Below are 18,595 nucleotides of genomic sequence, written 5' to 3'. Positions count from 1 at the left end.
TTTCTTGGGCTGCTCCTGTGGCATATGGAGGTTTCCAGGCTAGGGGTCGAATCGGAGCTGTAGCCACTGGCCTATGCCAGAGCCACAGCAATGCGAGATCCTAACTGAGTCTGCACACTACACCACAGATCACAGCAACGCTGGATCCTTAACCCACTGAGCAAGGCCAGGGATCGAACCCACAACCTCATGGTTCCTAGTCGGATTCGTTAACCACTGCGCCACAATGGCAACTCCGAATTTACATTTTTAACATGTTCTCAGATGATGTTAATACCTCTGGTAAGGGACCATACTTTGAGCAATACTGCTATAGGTAGTCCTCACTCCTATTTATGAACCTATTTGGTCCTTGGGAGAGAAATAGAAGCCTGGACTTTTGCGTTATGGCTCAGTCTGTATATATGTGTATGCTCTCAAGGGGAATGATCCATACTTAGCAAAATGTTATAAATGGTCTCGCTGAATACAGCTGGAGTGTCTTGCTGGAGCAGAGGTAGAAAGTGGTTTGCTTTCTGGGGTCAGGGTGGGGACCTAAGAACTTATGGAAGACCATGATAACAGGTCAACCCCCGCCATGTGAACTTAAGGACCTATGAGATTCTTATTTTTTGGTATGAAAGGAGGATTTGGAAAAATACTTCTCTCTACCCTGCAGGGGCTTTCATTTCCCCCAACTCAGGGGGCAATGCTTTTGTTGCAGTGGAAACAACCTCTGAAACAGAAAAGCTTTCAGAATGTATCCACAGACTCTTTCAATCTGAACATCTGGTTGGCTGAGCTATAAGCTCCAGGGTTGCCAGCTGAGTCAAGGCACAGGCAGAAAAAAGAGGAAATGAGCAGGGAGATATCAAGGGAAGTGAACAAAATGAAAGAAATGGAGAGAAGAGTAGGTAAAAGGGAAATGAAGAGGGAGAAAAGAGAAAGATCTAATAAGATACAAAGTATTATATATAAGATATAAACTATATAAACTAAGATGATAACCAACAAGCGTATATTGTACAGCACAGGGGATTGTAGCCATTATTTTGTAATAACTTTAAATGGAGCAAAATCTATAAAAATACCAAATCACTATGCTGTACATTTGAAACTAATGTAATATAGTAAATCAGCTATACCTCAATTTAAAAAAAAATTAAAATTTACAAAGAAAGATCCGGTAAGAGTGAAAGAAGTAAGAAAGTGGCAGCCAACAGGGAAATGGTGTATTTTGGGATTTGGGGACATAAGTCCAGATGTGTGACAAATTAGGTTTGTTTCTTGACCTTTTATGACCTCAGTTTCTCTACTTATAAAACGGGCTTAGTAAGAGTATTTGTTCTTTCTTGGGTTGATGTGAGGATGCAGCAATTACACGTGTAAAAGTCAGTTACAAGGAGTCTTGTGGTACAGTGGGTTAAGGATCCCATGTTGTCACTGCAGTGGCTCTGGTCATTGCTCTGGGTCGGGGTCATTCCCTGTCCTGGGGAACTTCCACATGCCCTGGCTGTGGCCAAAAAAAGAGCCAGTTATAATCTTTAAAGTGCATTCCCGGAGTTCCCGTCGTGGCGCAGTGGTTAACGAATCTGACTAGGAACATGAGGTTGCGGGTTCGATCCCTGCCCTTGCTCAGTGTGTTGACGATCCGGCGTTGCCGTGAGCTGTGCTGTAGGTCACAAATGCGGCTCGGATCCCGCGTTGCTGTGGCTCTGGCGTAGGCTGGTGGCTACAGCTCCGATTCGACCCCTAGCCTGGGAACCTCCATGTGCTGCAGGAGAGGCCCAAGAAATGGCAAAAAGACCAAAAAAAAAAAAAAAAAAAAAAAATGCATTCCTGATGGTCCTTGTGATTGTGTGTATATGTGCATGCATGTGTTGCTGCTCACACCAACTCCACAAGTTTGCTGCACAAAAGGGCCTGCTATAGCCTAGATGTAGCGCTATGTGATGGCTCTGCTTATCTGGATGCTGCCCTTCCCTTACTAGCCAGGGGGCCTGGCCTTTCCTTCTAGGACAGGAGCCTTGGGAAGAGTACCCTGCAATTGGAGATCCCCAATACTCATCCGTAATCCATCAGGTCACCTCCCCTCATTGCACACGGTCAGCTTTGCAACTGGACACCTAGTGGAAAGATTCAAAAAGACATTGTGCCTTAGAGAGCTGTGTTCCATCACCTGCCTCTCTCCTTGCCTCTTTGAAAGTCTATTAAGACCTTTTCCCATTTCACTGCCCTCTACAACTAATCAGAGCCGTTGAAATCAGCTCCAACCTTGCCTTTTTCATCTTGATTTCAACCTTAATTTTTAATTACCTGCTCTTTTGCATCATTTTAAATGGATTTGCTGTGCCAGAGACTCTCCAAATAAATGAGGTGCTAAATTAGTCTTTATGTAATTAGACAAGAACTCAATTATTTCAAACACTTTTACTATGTGAGCCTTAGATAAAAATGAGCTTTGGGAACCATGAGTTTAAGTTAGGTTATTTGCATTAAAGTGACACCTTAAGAAAGACGTTATTTGAATTATAATCGCTGGACAAGAGAAAGATTTTCCCAGTAAGGAAGACTGGATGACTCCTCCTGAAAATGTGTTGTATATCTGTTGTTCATGTTATTAAAAAATCAGTAAGTACTTGGCATTTATCATCAATCTCACACTGGTAAGATTACAGATCATTATTACAGATACTGATTAGGTAGTTATTTTTTAACATTTAAAAAAAAAAGTAACGTGATATACTGACTGAAAGTCTTTTGCATCTAGATTATTTTCTGCTCTCCTTCTCTTATTAAGTGCCTCTAAAAGTAAGATTTTTCCAAAAGATAAGAATAATTACATTTTTATTTTATAATTTTAAAAGTGGAATTTTATTCATTATTTAGTCGACTTCTGAATTTTAACCAATATCGTAGAAAGGTCACATTTCTATGCAAATAAGGTGAATTACATCCATTGGTGTTTTGAATTCAGATGCTCCTGATGATTTCCATAGTTTTCATCTTTACAATAATTACAAATACAATTTTTCCTTCACTGTCACTGCATGTCATACATTGGCAAAGATTCACGATGTGCCAAGGAGAACTTGGTGATGATTGGCTATTTGGCCTGACTCCAGGTCTTTCAGTCCAGTGTTTTAAAACTGTCTTTCCTTCGGTTTCTCCTAAAGATAGTGATGGGGGCATTAGCTTGAAAAATTACACATCCCACCAATCAGCCATGCAAAGAACACACAGAGTCCACCAGCCCACCAGGATACTCATCAGCCACCAGTGTTTGTGTTCATGTTTCCTGGAGGGCTTACTTCCTCTCCGCCTCTGCCCCTGCAACCTGGTCTTTCCAAGTCCGGGCGCCCCACATCAGCACCATTTCTAAGGGAATCAGACAGTTTGGCTATGCTTTTACTCATACAATTTCTTCTGATATCCCTATCTTCTTCATTCATTCCCTCATTTATTCATTCAGTGAATATTTACTGAGCACCAATCATGCACTAGACCTTGTTATTAGCACTGGGAATACAGCTATGAACAAAAGAGATGGAAATCCCTCTTCTTATAGAGTGACATTCTGGAGAGGACCCAACTCATATACACTGGCACACACTCACACATACATTCTCTATAGAGTAAATATAGAGAGAGTAGGTGTTCTATCTCTACTTATTAAAACCTACTCTTTCCTTAGCCATATTCAACCTTCTCCGTTAAATCTTTTTGATCCATTCTCTGTTCCATTTCTGGAGGGTATCCCTCACCTGCCCTTCATTCTCTCTTTGCTCTATATTTTCAACTAAACTACTATAAAGCTTTCTGCACTGTCTTCTATTAAAATGCTGTTTGCTTTACATTTTATAAAACAGCATTTCATTTATTATATTAGTTAATTGTCATAACAACTCTAAAAATTGTATTGTCTTTTCTTTTTTCTTTTTTTTTTTTTTTTTTTTAGCTTTTTAGGGCTGCCTCTGCAGCATATGGAGATTCCCAGGCTAGGGGTCCAATCAGAGCTACAGCTGCCAGCCTATACCACTACAGCAATGCTGGATCCCTGACCCACTGAGTGAGGCCAGGGATCAAACCTGCCTCTTCATGGATACTAATCAAATTCATTTCCTCTGCGCCACAATGGGAACTCCAGTATTATTATTTTTATTTTACAAACAAGGATACAGAGAGGACAAGTAATTTTGTAACCTAGTAAGTGTCAGCCAGGATCTTCTTCTCCCTTCCTTTCTGTCTTTTTCTCTTTCTCCTTCCTTCATAAATTTGATGAGCACAGGTTGTATTCCAGCCACAGTGCTAACTCATGGACAGGGCAGGGTGCAGGGAGTATAACAGTTAATAAAATCACTACACAAATAAATGCAAAAATCCACCTGTTACAAGTGGTACTTAGGAAAGCTTTGGGGTTATCGTAGGATTATAGACAAGTCAAGAAAACCAGGAAAGGCATTCCTGAGCATCAGAGGATGATTAGAGTTAAAAGGGAAGGAGCACATGGGGAGGGAGGTCCAGGTAAAGGGGATACTGTGGACAAGGAACTCAAATTTGTCTTCTCACTCTCTAACTCCAGAGTTTTCCCCACTATGCTACATTCCTTTTTATAGCTTTTTCTCTTCTTAGACTGTAAGATTTTCAGAGACAGTGGCCTTGTGTTTTCATTTTGAACAGCACCAAGCACATGATCTGAGCAAGTACTCAGTATTTATTTAATTCAATGAAATAAATAAATTAAATCATAATAAAAGGTCTCATGGTTTCTACCAACACCTTATCACAAAGACACTAAGGTGAAATGTCCTGGTTGAGAAAGTAAGAGAAGGTAGTATTGTGCTTTTTTTAGGTATTCATTCCTTCTTCTGAAGCCCATTTCCCAATCCCCCATTTTAAATGAAATTTTTGGTTAGGTATCTAGCTAGAAATCCCAGAGATTCCATAGGCTGGCCTCTCAGAGATGATTTTTTTGTTAAGACAAATAGTTTAGGGCTATTATCTTTTATAACATAGGGATATTAACATGTGACTTATAGTTTGCAAAGTATTTGCATGTATGTTGTCGTGCTTCCTTCCTGGTAGAGATGAATTCTTCCCCATTGTACAAATGGAAGCATAGATAGATTTAAAGAAATGCTCGTGATCTCAAAGCTGTAAGCAGTGAAAACAAAATTTATGCTGAGTTGTTCAGGATTTCTTTCTTTCTTTTTCTTTTTTGCATGCAAACATGGATATAAATTTTGCTTTGTCATATAATTTCCATGCTTTGACCACATAAACTTGTCTTTGTCGTATAATTTCCATGTTTGACCATCACCCTCCCCCCCACCTCCACTTTTTGGAGGGGTCCACATATCCTGTGTTAACCAAAAAATAATGTGGGAGGCTGCACATAAGAAAAGTTTATTTGGAGTCTTAAGGATGGAGATTCTGGAGACAGATTTGCATAATCCCAAAAGAGTGTTCTGGGGTGGAGAGAGTTACAGGCTTGTAATAATAAAAAGCCATAACTGTCCAAACTTTCCTGGACAGAATTATGACTGACTCTGACACAAGTCAGAAATCACAGGAGTTCCCGTCGTGGCGCAGTGGTTAACGAATCCGACTAGGAACCATGAGGTTGCAGGTTCGGTCCCTGCCCTTGCTCAGTGGGTTGACGATCCGGCGTTGCCGTGAGCTGTGGTGTAGGTTGCAGACACGGCTTGGATCCCACGTTGCTGTGGCTCTGGCATAGGCCGGTGGCTACAGCTCCGATTAGACCCCTAGCCTGGGAACCTCCATATGCCGCGGGAGCGGCCCAAAGAAATAGCAAAAAGAGAAAAAAAAAAAAAAAAAAAAAAAAAAAAGAAAGAAATCACAGAGCAGGGATCCCATAAGACAATAGACTAATGTGAGTTATCTGAGGGTAAAGATCTGAGAAGTATTTTGAGTTTCTGGCAGGTGTTGTGGATGACTTCATCAGGTCAAAAAGTCAGATGCTATCCAGGCTCAGAGGTGCATAAGTCACACTGTCTTACTGGCCTCCTCCTGGCTCCATCTGAGAGAGCTCGCCCACAGTACTGACTCCACTTTGACTTTCCTTTCACATTTCTCCCTTTTTTTTTTTTTTGTCTTTTCTAGGGCTGCCCCCACGGTATATGAAGGTTCCCAGGCTAGGGGTCAAATTGGAGCTGTAGCCGCCGGCCTACGCCAGAGCCACAGCAACGCGGATCTGAGCCGCGTCTTCGACCTACACCATAGCTCACGGCAATGCCGGATCCTTAACCCACTGAGCAGACCAAGGATCGAACCTGCAACCTCATGGTTTCTAGTCGGATTCGTTAACCACTGAGCCATGACGAGAACTTCACACATTTCTCCCTTTTGATAGAGATCTTTCTTTAGAAAGTATTGATGATCAACCATTTGGTTATTTGGCATTGCTATCAACTCCCTTTGACACTGGGAAGACTCATTCCTGGAGAGTCTTGTCCCACTAAGGAGCATGAGAGGTAGTTATATGGGCAGTGAATACTTTTTTAGAGAGCTCATGGCCACACTTGAGCAATAAAGAGCCAACTAAGAAGTGTGTCTTAGGTGGTGTACAAAATAGGAGAAATTCATAGGTCTCTATCAGGAGTATTTGTGTAGGAGTGGCCAATCATCTCCAGATGTGGAGCTATTATTTTCCCTGTGAAAGGCAACAAAGAGAGAACAAATCAGAAAAGTGATTAGCTGGGTTGGGGACCTGGTGTTGCCATGAGCTGTGGTGTAGATCTTAGATGAGGCTTGGATCCCGCATTGCTGTGGCTGTGGTATAGGCCAGCAGCTGAAGCTCCTATTTGACCCCCAGCCTGGGAACTTCCATATGTTATGGGTGTGGGCCTAAAAAACCAAAAAAAAAAAAAAAAAGAAAAAGAAAAGAAAGAAAAAGAAAACTGATCAGTATAACTAGTTGCAATCCCAATACGCCACCAAGTCCAGCAGGGAGCCAGCTGAAGAAGATTTCTAGATGTCAGAATCAAAGCCTGTTTTGTAGTTTTAAATGTCTCTGATGATGCCATCAGGTGAAGGGCAATTTTAGTTCTCTGCAACTCCAAGTTAAAAGAATGGGAGAAAAACTGTTAGTTTAAGGAGTCATAGCCAGGTATTGGAGGAAACAAGAATAATTCAAGATCTAGTCTAGTTTGTAAGTAAATACCAAAACCTCAAAGATGATTAATAGCACTAGAACTTAATAGTCACAAAGGTGTATTACTGAGACCTAATATTTCTCCCTAAAATCAAACTGACCAATTAAGTCAAATATAGCCAAATTAAGACAAATTTGTATGCAAAATGTGTCTGTTTTCAATAAACATTACTGATTATTTACATAAGTGTACTAGGAATAGCAACTGATCATACAGGCTTTTAAAAATTGGCTTTGCTGGAATTTTTCACAAGGAATCTCAGACCAAATTTTTAAAAGGCCTCTCCAGACCAGAAAAGCAAGTAAGAACGTGCCATCAGACTCTGACTGCAATACCTACAGATTGGGGTGAATTCTTCCATTCTTGAGATCCTCCAAATATCTTGAGGTTCCTGCACCTGCTAGGAACTGACCTTCCTTACTCAGCTGGTAAGGCTTCTGGGAACCCTGTCAGAAAGGTGCCAGACAGATATTTCCAAGAGTCTTTATTGGGCCTTTGAGATATAAATATTCTACCTCATCTTCTCAGGGAACTGTTATGTGAACCATCTCCAATCCGGGGGTGGGGGTTGGGGAATGGAAAGGAAAGGAGAGGAAAAGAGAACTTTTTTTTTGTCTTTTTGCCTTTTCTTGAGCTACTCCCGTGGCATATGGAGGTTCCCAGGCTAGGTGTCGAGTCTGAGCTGTAGCCACTGGCCTATGCCAGAGCCACAGCAATGCCGGATCTGAGCTGCGTCTGCGAAGTACACCACAGCTCACGGCAACACTGGATCCTTAAACCACTGAGCAAGGCCAGGGACCGAACCCACAACCTCATGGCTCCTAGTCGGATTCATTAACCACTGTGTCACGACGGGAACTCCAGGACTCTCTTACCCCATCAGCCTGCTTAAAATTCCTTGTCAAGGGTAAATGCAATCTTATCCGTCTTCCCCACATATAATAAAATACTTTAGCCATCTGAGTGAGCAGATATAATTTATTCCAACACTTGTTTACAAAGCAGTGAGTTTACTGTACCTGACTCATGACTAAAGTTTTGAAATGAAAACTATGAGATATCTGTCTGTGCCTATTTGGAGATGTTTCTACTCTTGGATGGTATTACCAAAATTTGTAGAAGAGTTCTATTTAGTTGGCTTTAAAAAATTAAGCACTTAAAATAAATTTTCAGAAATACAGTCATATATTTCTAATCCAAATGAGTTTCAGGGTCACATGATCTGGGTAATATTTAGTATTAAATTAATATTCAGTATTAAATTGAATTGGTTTAATTAATACAGACATTCCTTTAGAGTCATTAACAGTTAAGTAGAATACTCTTCTTGTAGCTTGGTTTACTAAAAGTCTAGAAAGCTCATGTTATCTTTGTTACAAAATTTGTTGGCTGTAAAAGTAACTTGGTATATTTTCACAAGCAAATTAAATAAATATAAGTGGGATAAAAATTTTTAGGTGAACTCTCTAAGAATAATTATGTTTTATGATGTGTCTACCTCAAAATAGTTCCCCCAAACTGGTAACTTGAAATTTTAGAGTTTTGCTAAATTAAGTTAAATGATGGAAATATATTAAATATCTAGACCATCCCCAAATAAAATAAGGAATCGAAACATTAATTATTGAATATAGGCTTCTTTTTACAGAGAAACTAAAGATATTTGGGGCTATTGGTAAATACATTTGGTGCCATACTGCAAAGTGTTCTATAAGAAAGTATAGGTTTTTTAAAATTATAAAAGTAATTACGTTTGCCAATCTACAAACTACTAATGTAAAACAGCTCATAATGGCTTATTTATTAGTTTTCACTAAACATTAATGTTTCTAGGGCTTAAAATTCCAAACTAATATATACTAATATTAGTCTAATTAAAACTACTTCATTAATAAGGAAAAATTTTTGTATTCAAGGAAAAAAATTTTTAAAGGTACAAAGAATGGCAATGCATTTTGTTAAGGGAAAAGAAAGTAGTTTTGTTCTAAAGCTGGTTATTTCTAAATGAGAAAGAAAACAAAGAGGAAGCTAAAATACAAAGCTGTTGAAAGTTTGTGGAAAAATTTTTTAGAAAAGAATTTTGTGTGCCGTCAGGACTGGCTAAAATTGTTATGAATTTAATTAAATGAGTAAGTTTTAATATCAAAAGTAAACTGGTGTAAAATTTGTTTTTTCTCTACATTAAAAGGACAAAGTTGGAGTTCTTTTGTGGTGCAGCAGGCTAAGGACCCAGTGTTGTCACTGCATGCCAGGGTGTGCCCCCCCCAAAAAAAACCAACAACAAAGGACAAAGTTTTTGAGATTATTTGTCTGGCTTTAATGAGAAATTGTAAACAAAGATTTTCTTTACCTTTAGTGTAATCTATCTAGAAAAACAAAGATTCTATGTTTTGTAGCTAAGGCTTTTAAAAACTGTATAAACTTTTATATTTAGCTATGAAGTCTTTGTTATTTTGGTTAAATGAATAACTAAGCATTGTTTCACAGTGACTTATGATCCTATTTGACCAAGTGTTTTAAAGGAAAAAAAACTTTCAATATTTTTAACAAACTTACCAAAATTAAATACTAAATGAAGTTGTTTTTTTCTTTTTCTTTTTCTTTTTTTCTTTTTTTTTGTCTTTTCTAGGGCTGCATTAGGTTGTACATGTAAGTTCCCAGGCTAGGGGTCTATCAGAGCTGTAGCCGCTGGCCTACACCACAGCCACAGCAACACCAGATCTGAGTCTCGTCTGCGACCTACACCACAGCTCATGGCAATGCCGGGTCCTTAACCCACTGAGTGAGGCCAGGGATGGAACCCAAAACCTCACGTTTCCTAGTTGGATTTGTTAACCACTGAGCCACAACGGGAATTCCTAAATGAATTTTTTTTTTTTTACTTAAAACTAACTTTGACACATGAGATGTTTCTTTCCAGAAAGACTTTTGTTTCCTTAGGGTCAGAATTTTTAAAAAGTGGTTTTTGTTTTTGTTTTTCAAAATGGCCATAATCATTGTATACTTTTTCATTAAGCCCTTAGGACTGTTGCCTTCTGCAGGGGATCTGTCTTGGTATCATAAAAAGAAAGTTCAGAGAGAGATGGAGAACATTGTGGTGGACATTCAGAGGAACAGGAAAGAGCAGAGGCAGAGAGAGAATGAGAGTTAGAGAGACAGAGAACTCTCAGAAGGAATTTCCAGTTCTGAAATCCATACAGATAATTGTGAGTTAGTTTCTCTGAAGCAAGCAATAGTGGATTCATTCCTTTTTTTTTTTTTTGAGGCCTCAAAATACCAACTGAAATATGCTTCCATTCTTATCTTTGATCCTTTTTCTAATTAACTGCACAGACAAACAAATTTAGGAATTTCCTAGGAGCCCCTTGTTGGCCAGTTAAATTGTAAATCATTCCAGGTAATCACAATCCAGTAAGACAGATACTGGCAGGACTAAGGTCTATAGTTCTCATATATAAAACCAGCAGAAACTCCATAAGGAGGCCACTCTGCAGCCTTGCCCTTAGGGAGTGAATGTCTCATATTCCAAGCATAATTACTTACCAGAAAAAAAAAAAAAAAAAAAAAGAAATCTTGGGAACCGAAGTTGGCAACCCAAACAAAACAGGAAGCGAAATCCCAAAGGCCCCTGGAGCAAGACAGACAAAATGGGAAGGAAGGCTCTGAAAGACAGTAGCTGACAAGAGAGGACACCTAATAAACTAGCACCTCTACTGAAGAGGGAGGTCCCAGTGTGGGAGGACGGACTGCCAAGTGCTGGGATGGTGGAGGGGACACAAAGCACTCTAGACTAGCGTAGGTACCTTACTCAGATCCAAGACAGTGTGTCTCCATGTGAAAAATACTGATTTCTTAACGTCCCTTTGGAACGTTGCAGTGGGTTATTGTTTTCTTTTTAAGGCAATGCTCAGAAGTATGACACATTGTGGAGTGAACTCCTACACAAAAGGATAAGTCATAGCACTGGCCTGAACTTGAAGGGATCACTGCTTTTAAATTCTGAGAGATGAGGGGCTTATTGCAAATGGTTGAAAGAAGATAAGCAAGGTCACTCACTTCATTCAGTATAAAAGTTACCCTGGCATTTCCAGGCTCAGAAATTGCAAGGCCAGAGGAAATAAAAAAAAAAAAATGCCTGGGTTTGCTTCTCTATCTTTCGGTCCAGGGTCAAACATAAGTCTCCTGTGTACATTCAATTTTTTGAAATCCACTCTTGAATTATTTTAAATCCTACTATTCTAGAGTTCAAGGAGTGGCCTGGTTAATTCTCTTGGTAAAGAGGAGGTAAAGCCTGGTCAATGAGACTCGAGGTGTTACAAAGTCTACATTCGCCAGGCAAACAATTTGGATTATCTGCATTACAAAGCGATTATTTCAAGTGGTAGCTCTTCTGGTGCACTTAGGTATTTTACAAATCATTACTTGCTTGAGGGGACTGGGAAACAGACTTAAGTGGAAATGGACTTTTGCAGGTAAATATACTTCTTTTCCAGAAAGGAAAAAAAAAAAATAGACTCTTAGAGATTCTAAAGTTTCCTTAAATGGAAAATAAATCCCTATTTACAGAAAGAACTCAGGAACAACATACTGTGGAAAAGAAGTTCAGAGCTATACCCAACCAGCCTTTGTCACACTCAGCTGTGGGCCAGGTCATTTTATATTATTGTGTTTTATTCTTTAAACATCCATGAAATACGTATTATCATCTCTACTTTCTGGATAGAGAAAATTAGGTGGAGAGAGTTGCAATGATTTTTTTCAGTGTGGTTCGGAGTTGAGATTTGAACTCATAAAGGAGCTTATGATCTTTCTACATTGTACAAAACTGAGCTGAAAATGGAGAGAAGCTGGTATCACCCAGAGAGACCACCTCGCAGTGACAGAGTTTCCCATGCTTTCTTTGCCTTATTTCCCCCTTAAGAGTTTTTGTGAATTTCTTTAAATTTTCTTTAATTTTTAATGAAATTTTAATGTAATTTAATTTATTTATTTTTAGCCACACCCTGGCATGCAGACGTTCCTGGGCCAGGTATCGAACCCAAGCCACAGCAGTGACGATGCTGAATCCTTAACCTCTAGACCAACAAGGAACTCCTACAAACTTTTATACAATTTTTAAAGGTTACATTCCATTTATAGTTTTTAAAATATGAATGATTTTACAGCATTTTACCAGAGTAGTAAACAAGAGAAAAGTCAGTGATGCTATCTAAGAAAAGTGTCTCACTATGGCATCTTTATTTAGCCTAAGGAATCCTATTCTGTGGAGTTCCTGTCATGGCTCACTGGTAATGAATCTGACTAGGATCCCTGAGGACTTGGGTTTGGTCCCTGGCCTCACTCAGTGGTTCAAGGACCTGGCGTTGCCATGAGCTGTGGTGTAGTTCGCAGATGCGGCTCGGATCTGACGTTGTTTTGGCTGTGGTGTAGGTCGGCAGCTGCAGCTCTGATTTGACCACTACCCTGGGAACCTCCATATGCCGTGGGTGCTGCCTTAAAAAGACAAAAAACAAACAAACAAACAAAACCCACCAAGATGAATCCCAGCCTTTAATAGTCACCTAGACTAAGGCATGCGGTCGGTGTCTTGGGTTAACACTGGCCTGTGAGAGATTTCCCTTTGTTGGAACTGCAGTCTTGAGGTCTGTCTGCTCTCACACTGGGTCAGAGGGTGACAGCTCGATTTTGGGAATCAGGTCCTCTGTTGCTAGGAGATGAGAGGTTCTGAGAAAAGGGATGCTATTTGTCACACAGTCTAGAATTCAAGGGTTTTTTTTTATATGAGCCACAAACACCACAGGACAACTTGTTAAAATAAAGAGGGAAGGAGCCAAGACTTGGAGTGGGAAGATCTGGCCTCGGATCTCTGCTCCCCCTTGCTGCCCAAACCAGACTGGCTTGGGCAAATCGCAGCCTTGATGATGAAGAGTTTTCTCCCCTGCAAAATGGAGACCATAATACCAACTTTGGAGAATTGTGAGCCTAATATAAGACAACAGACACGAAAAGCTTTTATGAACTGTTAAGTCATCATTTGAGAATTAGCAGTTCATATTATTTTGCTTCCTGTAAGGGGACCAAGAATGGCTTGTCATTCTAACTGTCTTCACTTGGTGGCCAGAAGTCTCTGGTCCAGATGCCACTTTTATATTGTGTGTTCCTATTTATATACAAATTATGTGTTTTTTTACCAAGGGTTTCATTGAAACTCTGTTCTTTGGCAATCCTAGTTCTAGCTGCATATAAAAATAGACCAATCAAGTTGTATTTTCAAACAAAATGTAGACTAGGGCAGAGGGTAAATGGGGCTGGGGGATGAGGATGTCACACCCCTGCTGTAATGGTTACCTCCTGTGACTCAGTTTCCTCACTTGTTGAGTGAGGATGATAATGAATAGGAATGACCTCATAAGTTCTCTGAGCTTTTAATGAAATAATACACATAGAACATAGAAAGTGCAAAATAAGTGTTTATTATTTTTATTACTGTTATTGCTAGAAACTGAAAGTTCTTCTCATGACAGAGAGACCACATTACCTTTCAGTGTGGTCAAAGGTGAAGCTACATAATGCTGAGCTATGTCAGGCTGTGTTCTAGGGAGGTGGGTTATTCCACAATATCTAGAACACATCCACCAGTTCCGTGACTTAGTCCTTGGCTGTGTAGCCATCTTCTGTCCTTCTTAGGCTCTGGAGACCACTCCATGCAAATGTGATTTGACTTGATTTAGCAATGTTTTTAAAAATGAGGTAATGTAGAAGTTCCTGGGCCAGGGATGGAGCCCGAACCACAGCACTAACCAGAGTCGCCGCTGGACTGTTAACCCACCAATTTTACTGATTTTTCAAATTAATTTATTAGTTGACAAATTTCTACTAAGGTTTTTCCTTCTTTCCCTCCCTTCTCTCCCTCTTTTTCCTCCCCTCCCCTCTCCTTTCTTTTCTTTTCCTTTCCTCCCTTCCTTTCTCCTCCCTACTTCCTTTGCTTTGCTTTCTTTGTTTCTTTCCCTCCTCCCTCCACTCTTGTCTCTCTCTCTCAGAATCTGTGCTAGGCCTGGCTGGAGCACAGACACCCATCAGACACGCATCCCTACCCAAGAGGAGTGATAAAGTGAAGGGGCAAAGGGCGATGCAGGGAGTTGGACTGTGGTAAGAAGCTCAAGTGCCCTGATGGTTTGGAGGAAAAATGCCTCAGAGACATTAGAGAGGTTCCCAGGACATGAACTTTGAGCTGGACCCTGAAGGATGGTGAGGATCTAGTCCTGTAAAGACTTAAAGAAAGGAGAGAAGCCTGCAACATTCCAGGCTAAGGAAGCAGCAGGAGCAAAGGCATGGTGCTGGGCTCCTCCTGAGGAGATTCAATGTAAGAGACTTAGCTACAACTACTATGCTTTCTGTCTGCTTTTTGCAGAGTCAGCTCAGACATGCTCCCTGGTAAAAGTGGGTGTGGTGGAGACAATCCCCGGCTCTGACCTACATTCCTCAGGCATCAGAGTCTTTCCCAAGCTTGAATTCCCCGGCCGCTCTTCCTGGCTCCCAAGGTTTACCAGACATCCAAGTGGAATTTATGTGTAGCATTTACCCGTTCAGAAAATAACCACTGTTATTATCAAGTCAATCTCTAAGGGACCATTGTGGTACTTGTTACTCAATCTAGCGCTGCTCCCTCTAGTTTTATTCTGTGATGGAGTCATCAGTGAACTGCAAAGGGAAGCAGCTTCAATTAGGCTCCTGCACAAAGGGCCCTCAGTGCCTCCGGTGCTAACATCCTGACAATTACCCTTGGGCAGGTTCAGTCCAGGCGTTCGTTCGGTCTTTTCTCCATCCATTCATCAGACTCTCACTGAGCAGGCTGCAAATCATCATGTGGATGGGATATAAAGGATGGCAAAACAGGGTCCCTACCTTCAAGGTAGTCTGGAAGAACTAAGAGAAGGCAAGGCAGAAGGTAACTGGAAGCATGACAGGGGGACCATGAGAATCTTTTGCCGTTAGTACAGTGACAGTCCTGTTGTTCTCGACACCCTCCTCCTCCCCCAGGAGAATGTTAACGGGGTTGTTTTGGAAGAGGTGGAATTATAGCTAAGCCTCAAAACAGGGGGATGGTTCAGTTGGCCTGGTTTCCTCACCCTCGAGACCTGCAGAAACACTTTGGAATGCTTGCTTGGGTTTTTTGTTTGTTTACTGTGCAATTTGCATCTGACCATAGCCCCGTGGTTGGAGGGTAATTGGGAAAACTGGAACCTGCCTCATGAGTCCTGAGCGTTGCTGTGTGTGCCCGTGCTTCATATTCACACCCTGATTCCTCTGTAAGTGATGATAACTTTTTCACTCAAGGCTCTAGATCTCCCACCTTTCAGAGGCAAATCATCCTGTCAAGGGTGTTTATTAACACCATTAAGGTACAGAATGACATTAAAACAATGTTTTTCAGGTTGAATTTTAGCCTGATGACTTCTCTTAACTTCACGGGGGGCTTCCGTGTTTATTTCCTCAGGATGAATTCCAAACTTACTCTCGGAAAAAGGTAGCGTGGATCTGCCTGTCGGCATTAAACAGCACATTTCGCCTCACTCCTGACCACCCTCTCATCACAGATGAGGAGTATATCATAAACAGAGCCATAAGAAAGCCAGACTTGAAGGTAAGTACCTATGTGTCTATTGCAGATGCTAGAGAAAGTTCATCTTTTTTTCCCGCCGAATGTAAGTTTAAATTCATAGACAGCAAATATTTTAGAATAACTATAAATGGAGTATAACCTTTAAAAACTGTGAATCACTGTATTTTACACCTGTAACTTAAGATTGTACAGCAGCTGTATTTCAATTTAAAAAAAAGATTAAATTCAGGTCCTCCTCTGTGCCGGTCTTTGACAGTGTAGAACATTGCTAAGAACATGGATTTTTTAAATTTATTTATTTAAATTTATTTTTGCGTTGGAATATAGTTGCTTTACAATATTGTGCTACCTTCAGGTGTACAGTAAAGTGGCTCAGTTATGCATGTACATATACACATATCCATTTTTTTTTCAGATTCTTTTCCCATATAGGTTAGTGCAGGATATTGAATGGAGTTCTCTGTGCTATGCAGTAGGTCAGATCTTGGAGCTACACAGAGCTTGGTTCAGATTTCAGCCTCATTGTTCTAAACTGTGCAATCTTGGATCAAGGACCAAACTCTGCTGAGCCTCAGTTTTCTCATGTACAAAATGACGATAGTGCCTCCCTCCAATATTAATTGATGAAATTTAATTAATTAAGAAATACAAAGATCGATACGGTGGCGGGTACATAGTAGATGCTTACTGTATATTAGCTCTTGGTAGCATCATGCCCTGTATGATCATTGGTGCAATAGCGTTTGTCTTATAGTAAAGGCAGCCCCCTAAGAATATCCTGAGAAATTTGCTATGTCTGTAAAATGATCTTGTTTTGAATTCTGTCATCCAAATGTATTTGGGTTACTCCCTTCTCATCATATTAAATTATTAGTACTTGGATTATGACCAGTTAACACTGATATGAAAAACACATTTTATAACACAGACTGTTTTCTCTCACATTTATATATGTGTAGACAGCTGCTTAAATTGGTTTTATGGGCTCAAGATCATAATAAAAGGCAATTGCTGAGCAGTTTCTCTACTGTCCATTATTATCACCCAGTTGTCCTAACCACCCAAATAAACGAAAGCAAAAGAGGTCAAGCACCTTCAACCAACAGGCAGCTTAATCTGTTAGATGGCCATTCACCTAGAGATGTAGGTATCCCCACGGACATGACCTCCGAGTATTATTGACTTCTACCATCTTTAATTGCATTAAACAATAGGGATTGCATTAAACAATGCATTAAACAACGGGCAGTCAAATGAAGAAATAGTCAAATAGACAAACAAAATGTGAGGAGGGGGCAGAGGTCTTGAAATGGAAAGTGCTGACACCCAGGCTTGATATCTTCATTTGCCAGCATATGGCATAGGGAATTTGGTTGGTTACGGCCTCCCTGAGCTTTGAGCTTTTTATATATAAGAATAGTAATGTCTTCTCTGCCTGTTTCTCAGGACTGTTGTGAACCTGAAGTGAGAAGATCAATAAAAAGGTGATTTGTGAGCAGTCATGAGCTATATTCATAGGAAGGACTGAAACTTTTTAGAAAATTGGAAGAGCTGTCACAGGCTCAGCCATGGCAACAATGATAACAATAACAACAAGACAATACCAAAATGATAACCATTCAGGGCCATATAGGGGGCGTTTGGAGACTGCAGCAAAGGTAGGCTAAAAGGAGACTCCCAGGGCCATTTTGTAGGACTATATGCAAGATTGAAACTCGGTGCCTAACCTGTTAAACAAGATGCTCCTACAACTTGTTCCAACAAGAAGTGAAGAGCGGAAAACTTGGAGATTGAAAGGATTCCTGTTTCTGAGCAGAAAGATGAAAATCACCCCATAGCAGATCCCTGATTTCCTCAGATTACTGTCTCCTGGTCTGAAGTTCCAGGAAATGAGTAAAGAAATTCCACCCCTGGTAAAATATTATGCTTTACGTCCTCTTACCAACTTCTGGAGCCTCTGAAGGGGTGAGGGAATCTGAGAAACCCCAGGCAGAGACACTTCCTACTTGGGGAATCTCAAAGATATTTAAAAGGTCTATAATGGAGTCATTCTTCTTGCTCTGCCATGAATAGTCTCAGAAATTGTCAGGAGATAATGGGTTTTTCTCTTTTCTGACCTGACATAAAACTTACCAACAACCTCTTTATTCCTCCTCATTTTTGCTGCCTTCATCTGCTGTTTTGGATCTATTATATTTTATAAATTTCTCATAGCCTATTGATCTAGGTTTTCTAACTGAGCAGAGATTCCACATTCTACTATCCTTTGTCTTTTAAATTTTTTTTAACTTGGAATTTTGAACTTAGAGCATTAGTACAGTAGGCAACTCTCACCTTATACAACTTGACTACTGGAGGGATTTTCAGACCATCTTCTGAGACTAGCTTGACTATTGGATCCTTGAGAGAATAGACTTGGGGGCCAGGGGAGCTTGAGTTAAATTTCCAGAGCTGCTTCATAATAGATATGATCTTGGGAAAGTCACTAAATCGGAATGAACTTAAGGGGCAAAGTGGAAATGAAGATAATATCACAGGATGATGAAAAATACTGCCCACCCACCAAGTACTCAGTAAACAGTAGCTGTGACTACAGTCCAGCTCTATTTGCACAATTGCAGAGAATACTGGAAAGGAAAGGAAGATGTGAAGCAAGAAACTTGAGGCTCTAAGATGAATCATGACAGCTAACATACCCCAGGCTGGTCACTTTTCCTTACCTTAACTTGCTTCTTGTGGAGGAAGAATTGTTCCCAGTGGCCTGTTCACTCCAATTTTATACTGAAAGTTGGTAGATAGGCTTTATCTTTTAAAAATA

The 18,595-nt window shown here is 40.3% G+C and overlaps 1 protein-coding gene across 1 annotated transcript in view; it reads left to right on the top strand.

Moving 5' to 3' along the window:
- The window catches only part of ATP13A4 (ATPase 13A4), a 153,130-nt gene that overhangs the window by 45,549 nt on the left and 88,986 nt on the right, over positions 1–18,595 (top strand). The window contains 1 exon segment of the mRNA XM_021070062.1: positions 15,652–15,798. Within this exon segment, the coding sequence (XP_020925721.1) occupies positions 15,652–15,798 (147 nt within the window).

The sequence above is a fragment of the Sus scrofa genome, chromosome 13, assembly GCF_000003025.6.
Source record: "Sus scrofa isolate TJ Tabasco breed Duroc chromosome 13, Sscrofa11.1, whole genome shotgun sequence".
Taxonomy (NCBI): domain Eukaryota; kingdom Metazoa; phylum Chordata; class Mammalia; order Artiodactyla; family Suidae; genus Sus; species Sus scrofa.
Note: the sequence above shows the minus strand (reverse complement) of the source record. Positions and strands in the feature narration are given on the sequence as shown.